The sequence below is a fragment of the Morone saxatilis genome, unplaced genomic scaffold (genome assembly GCF_004916995.1).
Source record: "Morone saxatilis isolate NCDOM2014 unplaced genomic scaffold, NCSU_SB_2.0 Contig14, whole genome shotgun sequence".
In the NCBI taxonomy this organism is placed as follows: Eukaryota; Metazoa; Chordata; class Actinopteri; family Moronidae; genus Morone; species Morone saxatilis.
Window position 1 is genome coordinate 2,622,382 of NW_023339696.1, and position 7,718 is coordinate 2,630,099.

General features: G+C 40.2%; 1 protein-coding gene across 1 annotated transcript; it reads left to right on the forward strand.

Annotated features, from left to right (window-relative positions):
• Positions 1-148: 148 nt before the first annotated feature.
• On the forward strand, positions 149-7,140 carry LOC118323347 (MAGUK p55 subfamily member 2-like). Its single transcript, XM_035655296.1, has 10 exons — positions 149-313; positions 852-959; positions 1,413-1,532; positions 1,924-2,055; positions 2,519-2,621; positions 3,785-3,853; positions 4,302-4,463; positions 4,607-4,809; positions 5,688-5,816; positions 5,967-7,140. The coding sequence occupies exons 1-10, from the start codon at positions 278-280 to the stop codon at positions 6,141-6,143; spliced, it is 1,239 nt and encodes a 412-aa protein (XP_035511189.1). The 5' UTR covers positions 149-277; the 3' UTR covers positions 6,144-7,140.
• The last annotated feature ends 578 nt before the right edge of the window (positions 7,141-7,718 follow it).

A 7,718-nucleotide genomic window follows, 5' to 3' on the forward strand; every position in this document is an offset into this window, starting at 1 on the left:
TTCGAATTAATCGATAAAATCGATTTATCGCACAGCCCTACTTCACCCAGTTAGTCGGAACAAAAACGCAAATAGTGTTACATATTTATGGGATCTATTTTATGTCTAACATAGATTTTTTTTTTCCTTTTTGGCTTCTCAGTCTCTGCTGGAGACTCATGATTCAGTGGCGTCCCAGGCATGTGATAGCCCGCCCCCCAGCCCATGTGACTTTGTGGATCATGAGCCAGAGGGCGGCCAGAAACACAACCTGCACCCGCCTCCCGACGCAATCCGCATGGTGGGCATACGCAAAGTGGCGGGGGAGCATCTGGTAGGTAACATTAAAATGAAAAGATACACATTTATGACTGTATGCTCAAGGACCTCTCATGATTGAGTTTTTGACATTTTTGAAAAACCTATTTTGTTGATAGGTCTGTTTATCTATATAAATTGGCCGCTGACTCCTCACTCCTTTTAACCAGCTGGCAGGTGACTGCAGTATTCACCATTTTACGTTATGCGTTACGACATGGCAAAAGGCATTTCTGGAATTGGGCTAGGTTGTTGTGGCCCAGAAACCAAAATCCAAAGGCCGAGTAGGGGTGAAAAAAAAATAATGCAGCTGAAAATTCCCCCTGGGATTAATGAAGTATTTCTGATTCTGATTCTGAAAAAAGCATTTAATCAGTGACGATGCAGTGAAAATATTGACATTGTAATGAAAAACTTAACAGTTCCTCATGCCTAAATGTTTTTAGTATAATAGTACACAACAGAGGGTTATGTGTAGTTTGTCTTTACTCACTACAGTAGAATTTTGTAATCATTGATGATACAAACAATAGACTACATTAACTGTGTTTCAGGGTGTGACGTTCAAGGTGGATGGCGGTGAGCTGATCATAGCCCGCATCCTCCATGGTGGGATGATAGACCAGCAAGGACTGCTGCACGTCGGAGATATCATCAAAGAGGTAAGGGAGACCACATTAACTAAGTATGACCTTTACTGACCCCTTCCATTTTTTTTATTTATGTCGGGATTGCCTTGAAATTTCTTTGACTTTTGAAACCTGAGTTTTGATCACTCCAAAACACTATATGTCCCCAACTAGTGTGTCTTAAAGGAACAACACGTGCTCATATCTTAGCGACCAAATATGTAATTACCAATGACCAAAACCACATGGCCGTTTGATTTAGGAAAATATAATGGTTCGTTATCATGTGACTGATCCTTGACTGATCTTAACTGTGGAGTGCCTCACGGCTCTGTCCTGGGTCCTCTATTTTACAGTTTTTGGTTCACCAAGCTTTTGTGATATTTGTGAACGTCTTGCTAACCTTTGATCTTGCATTAAAAGTACTGCAAATGTGCTCATTAATGTATAACTTCATAAACTTTCGTTTGTCCAATGTCTTGGCAGGTCAATGGACGAGAGGTGGGCCAGGACCCCAGGGTGCTGCAGGAGGAGTTGCAAGCAACCAGTGGAAGTGTAGTTCTGAAGATCCTGCCCAGCTACCATGAAGCCATACCGCCAAGACAGGTGACTGATACAAACAGTATACACAGAGTAGACGCACATTGTGGCTCAGGTGGTAGAGCTCGTCCTCCACTAATCAGGTTGGTGGTTTGATCAACGACTCCTCCCGCTGAATGCTGAAGTGTCCTTGAGCAAGATACTGAACCCCAAATGGCTCATAATGCTGTGCATCAGGCTTTGCCATCACTGTATGACTATGGGTGAATGTGACGTGTAGTGTACAGCGCTTTGAGTGGTCGCAAGACTAGAAAGGTGCTATATAAATACAGTCCATTATGACTGATTATGAAATAGAAATAATATTCAGTACGAAGCATGCATTGTCAACTGCATCATGAGGACACAGAAACAGACAAGAGTGAATATTGACCTGTTTGTATAACTGTTTCTCCAGGTGTTCTTTAAGAGTCACTATAACTACGACCCAGCCAACGACAACCTGATTCCCTGTAAGGAGGCGGGCTTAAGGTTTGAGACCGGAGACATCCTGCAGATAGTCAACCAGGATGACGTCAACTGGTGGCAGGTGGAGTACAAAAACAGCATGTATAAAGTTGTATGAATAGATTTTAGAGCTGCAATGATTAGTTGATTAGTTGATTAGTTGTCAGCTATATAATTAAATCGCCAACTATTTAATCAATTAATTGTTTTGAGTCATTTTTGAAGAGGAATGGAATGGAAAAGGAGATGTCCAAATTCTCTGATTTTGGCTTCTCAAGTGTGAAGTGATTCTGGTTTCTTCAGTCTACTATGACAGGAAACTGAATATCTTTAAGACATTTGAGGACATCACCTTGGGCTTTGGGAAACAGTGTTCAGCATTTTGTTTGATTGACGACTTATCGATTAACCGAGAAAATGATTGACAGATTAATTGCTAATAAAAATAATTGTTAGTTGCAGCCGTAATAGATTTTAATTTTTGTTGACGTATATATTTTGTCTGTGTGTGTGTGTGTGTGTGTGTGTGTGTGTGTTTCATACAGGCCCGTCATGTGGAGGGTGGTAGCGCGGGGCTGATCCCCAGTCAGATGCTGGAGGAGAAGAGGAAAGCGTTTGTCAAGAGAGATGTGGAGCTGGCTCCTGCAGGTAACTGGAACAAAAGAATAATAAAGAATAATAACAAAAGAAAATATGGCGATGATCAATGAAAGAATGATTATAAATGAAGAAAAATGAAAGAATAAAAGTGGCACATAATGATGACAGGGTGCAGATTGAAGAATACAGAAAATAAACCTTTTTAATTATTCATTTCATGCATGAGTGATACATGAAAAGCAGTGGGATTGATTTAGTTGACTTGAGAATAGAAGGTTTAGCTTGTAGTACAAACTGTTTATGTTCTGTTACTGTGATACCTTCCCTACTGTACAATGTTTGCCATTGTTCCCATTTCTTTACACTGCCACCTGGTGGTGAAATGGCATGTCTGCAACTAAATGCCAGGTAAAAAGTTTTAGTTGGTACCCAAAGTATCAATGATCAAGGGAGCTTTAATAAACACCAAATGAAGAACTGTAAAACGAGTAATATGATGTCTGAAGAGGCTGTAGACGTGAAATGTGCAAGAGAGAAGATCAAAATGATAGAGGCTATAGTAGAGGATGACATGAGATGTGAGAGTCATGTTTTTCCAATTCATCTTGCTAATAATAATCACCACTCTTCAGGGGAGAGTTAAATGAGAAGATTGACACCTGGGTGGAAGTGTAGTCTTCACTGGTTGCAGTTTTACACTTGTGCAAATTAAACAAGTGAGATAAAACGTGTTAATCAGTGAGCTTTAAAGGTGCTGGTGTATTTTGTTTCCTCCTGACAGAGCCAGGCTATCTGTTTCCAGTCTTTTTGCTAAGCTAAGTTAGCCACTGGCAGTGGCTTCATATTTAGCTTACAAACATGAGATTAGTATTAATGTTCTCGCCTCGTCTGTTCTTGGCAAGAAGTAAGTGTATTTCCCAAATATTGAACTTTTCCTTTAATAATGTTAAACTTTTGCATGAATCTATGACGTTCCAGTCAGAGACACTTATGTCAAGGAAAATGTCCATTTACAGTAAATGGTTAGTTGGCAGAAAAGGCTCTGCTCTTTAAGGGAGCTCCTAAAATATCTCAGGGTATTAGCAACATGAGGTACCCCTCTATGAATGTGATTGATATGATATCGATATGATATTAGTCAGCTGATGATTGAGCCAGTAATTAATAATGCAAGTCCGACTTCAGTGCCTGATGCTCCATTTATATGGCAGGAAATCTTTGTACTGGTGTTGGTGGGAAGAAGAAGAAGAAAATGATGTATGTGACCACCAAAAATGCAGGTAAGAAAGCCTGTCCCGTAAAACATATTATTATTAGTTTGGCCCTGTAGTTCAGTGATGTCCTTTTGTAGTGGTTTTCCTTACTATAAAACCTGAAAATGTTGAAACTGATTACATCAAACATTTTAAGTAACACTGACTCCATTTTGTAAGTTAAAAACATTTTTGATTAAACAGCTTTTACAAGTAATTTTCAGTGACACTGACTTAATTTAGTAATTGTTTGTACTGTGAAAACAAAATACCTATTAAAAAGTATTTATTCACAAAGGTTTCTTTAACTTACAAAATGTAGTTAGTGTTACTTCAATTTTCTAGAAAAAGCTGCTTAATCAAGAATGTTGGTTGCAAACTTTTGTTAGTGTTACTTCAAATATTGATGTATTTTATTTTTTATAGTTAAAAAAACAGCTACTTTCTATCCTCCTTCTTTTTCTTTGCCTCTCAGAGTTCGACAGACATGAGATATTGCTCTACGAGGAGGTGGCCAAGGTCCCGCCTTTCAAGAGAAAAACTCTGATTTTGATTGGTTCCCAGGGTGTGGGGCGGCGGAGACTGAAGAACAAGCTTTTACTGAGGGATCCGCTTCTCTTCGGCACCACCATTCCATGTATGAAATCTGACATTGTGCATCATATAGCATGCAGCAGATTGTGAGCACAAATGATTTAAACAAACTAAGAGCTGCTTAACCCAAAGGGAGAGGTAAATGCCTGTGTGTGCATAAATGACTGGGTTTTTGTGTTCGTCCAGACACCTCCAGAAAGCCCAAAAAAGAAGATCGCGAGAGTCGGATGTACGCTTTCACCAGCCGCAGCAAGATGGAAACCGACATTAAGAACGGGCGTTTTCTTGAACACGGCGAGTACGACGGCAACCTGTACGGTATCAAGATCGACTCCATACATGAGGTGGTGGAGGCTGGACGCATCTGCATACTGGACACCAACCCTCAGGTCCGCACGCGTACACACGCACACATTAAGAAGCAGCTTAATACCCTGTTTTAGCATGAACACGCCCCTTACACAAATTCAAAGAATGCATGCAATATGTGTGAAAACGAGGCTGCAGGAGCAGTGAGACCAAACAGAAATAGTACTGTTAAACCAAAACATAAGGCTCAAAAAGGCAACTGGAGACTGTGGTGATATTTCTTTGTGGGTTCATCAAGTGACCTCTTTCACATTACTCACAGTCATTTGATGCATTTTTAGTATAAAAATAAGGCCTAGGCAAAGAAGAAAGAATGAAGAAAATCTACGACAAATAGGGCTCCCATACGTCCTGGAAAAGCAGCAAAAATACGCCTACGTATTTTGTTTGAAACTCGACAGTCGGTAGGATAACCTGCGCAGAGCGACGCTTCAAAGCGCGTTTAACAAACCTGGGACAAACTTGTAGCGATGTTTTTGGTGTATTTTTTCCAGAGCTGTGAGCAGAACTCTCATGAAAGCCTGGTGGAAAACGTTCTTGTTGTGGTTAATAAATACATGCACAGAGATGTTAATTGCACGTGCAAAAAGCACTTGAGAGGTGAGAATAAGAATTTCCTGTAAAATGAAATAAATCCTACTTAATTTGAACTCTTACTTTTGGGCTGTGGCAATATAAGGTCTACCGGTAAGTTATATGACTGTTAGCAAGTTCTGTCCTGTATTGTCAGGATCCATTCAGTCAGCTGAGTGTCATGTGTCTTGCTCAAGGGCATCTAATATCAACTGATGTTCACTGTGACCAGTCAGGAATCTCCAGCCAGTTGGTGGATCTAAACCAGCTGTTTAAACTCTCTAAGACCTCTTTCTAATCCACTGTGTTTGTGTGTTCATTCTAGTCTCTCAAAGTGCTGAGGACCTCTGAGTTTTTGCCCTATGTGGTGTTCCTTCAGTCTCCAGACTTCGAGGTGCTCAAGGCGATGAACGACTCAGCCGCAGAGGCAGGGGTGGTTACTAAGGCACTGACGGTAAGAATCACTTCCAGTATGTTCATGTAGAGAAAACAAACACTTCAGGAAGCAGCGTAGACCTCAGTATAAACTGAAAATAGTTGAAAGAAGAGGTCCTGGGAGTCCAATAAGAACATGCTAAACCAAGTCACGTGCTTTCCGTCTCAGGATGAAGAGCTGCAGAGGACGTGCGACGAGAGCTCCAAAATCCAGGCGGACTACGGCCACTACTTCGACCTCAGCATCATCAACGACAACCTGGATGAGACCTACCGCACCGTCAAGGCCGCCCTGGAAACGGTTTCTAAAAACCCCCAGTGGGTCCCCGTCACCTGGGTTTTCTAGAAAGAGAACAAAGGCATTGAAATATACTACTGTGTAAATAATGGATGTTCTTATTGAGAGTTCCACAGAGATGGAATCTGACCATAGCAGTAGCTTAGCATCAGAAAACTCTTTGCAACCAGCTTTGCATGATAAATTAGAGTGTGTAAATAAGACATTCATTATTTAAACAGGATTATATTTGTGCAGGGAGGTGGGGAAGGAGGGAACAGAAAGAAAAGGAGAGAAGGTGGAAAAGACAAATTAAGTCCTTCATGTCAGACATTCACTGATTTTACCTGGGCACATCAAGGACTGTGTGTGTGTGTGTGTGTGTGAGAGCGTGCGTCAGTATGCATGTGTGTCCCTGTTTGTGCATGGTTTTTAGAGCCAAGACTTTTGTATGTTTCTAAATGATTTGTGCCATAACTGATGATCATCAGCAGATTTTGTCATCGTTTACATTTCATGATCAGAGAGGTCAGTACTGATGCTAACACTTTACTCTGCAAGCTATTAATAATAGCTATAGTAACATTTACTAGCAAAACCTATTTAAACCCTATTTCTTCCGTGCAACTAGCCAAAAATCTTATTTGATGATCACAAGCAACTCTTGAGTTGCTGTGTAAAGCACAATAATGCAGAGGTTTCCTCATGTAAAATGTTACCTAATACAAATTACGTGTGATCGAGTGCCAACGACAAGCAACCTCAGAGCCAATCTGTCCTCTGTCCGGGTTGTAAGCATAGTCCGCCTTTCATATCTTGCTCTTTATTAACTGTAGTTAAACACACACATACACACACTGACACACACTCACCCTCACACTCACACTCACTGATACAGGCAATGGAAAGACAGAAAGCTGTACAATATGCACATTCATATATGAAATTCACTTGGTTTCTTAGTAGTCAGAGTAAAAAAAACGCCTCCAGAAGCTTGGGGGTCCACTGGAGAATTGGTTGTATGTAAGCACTATCATTTATTTATTTATTCAAGGTTTGTTTGATAGTGACAGATACAGTAAACAGCAATCCGATGCAAGTATCATAGTGTTTACAGTGAATGCTACACCCAGGAAAACGTATATTTCTGCTTCACAAAATATTTTTATTATTATTATTATTATTATTATTATTTATTATTTCCCCTAGTCATTGTTTGATTCTATCGGAATTACTTGTATTTGTATTATTTTTTAAATAAAACAGTGACGGATCATTTTTTGGTTGAACTAATGGCAGTAGACAAGTTCAACTGTTGATGAGGGTCATAGCTTTAATTCTGACGTTTCAGTGCAAATCTGATTGACCCTTCCTAAGTCCCACCCCTTCTTGCTCTGTGCTCCAATAACAGTTGAGCAAGGCTTGGACCTCGGTCAACTTTCCTTTACTCAGATATGATATGTGCTAGGCTAAGCTAAGTTGAAAATACAACCACATGTTGAATATGGTTAAAAGATGACAGAAACATACATATCGACACATTTTATGTTCGTAAGCTAATGTTACAAAAACCTCGGAAAACTAGCTAGCTAATTAAGTTAGAGTTTTGCTGCAGAAGATAAGTGACCTGTGTGTGTGTGTGTG

Bases quoted from the DNA above. Each gene is read 5' to 3' on its own strand.
- LOC118323347 (XM_035655296.1), top strand. From the start codon at position 278: ATGGTGGGCATACGCAAAGTGGCGGGGGAGCATCTG. The intron at 1,533-1,923 runs GTGACTGATACA...CTGTTTCTCCAG, and splicing joins AAGCCATACCGCCAAGACAG to GTGTTCTTTAAGAGTCACTA. The intron at 4,810-5,687 runs GTCCGCACGCGT...TGTTCATTCTAG, and splicing joins TACTGGACACCAACCCTCAG to TCTCTCAAAGTGCTGAGGAC.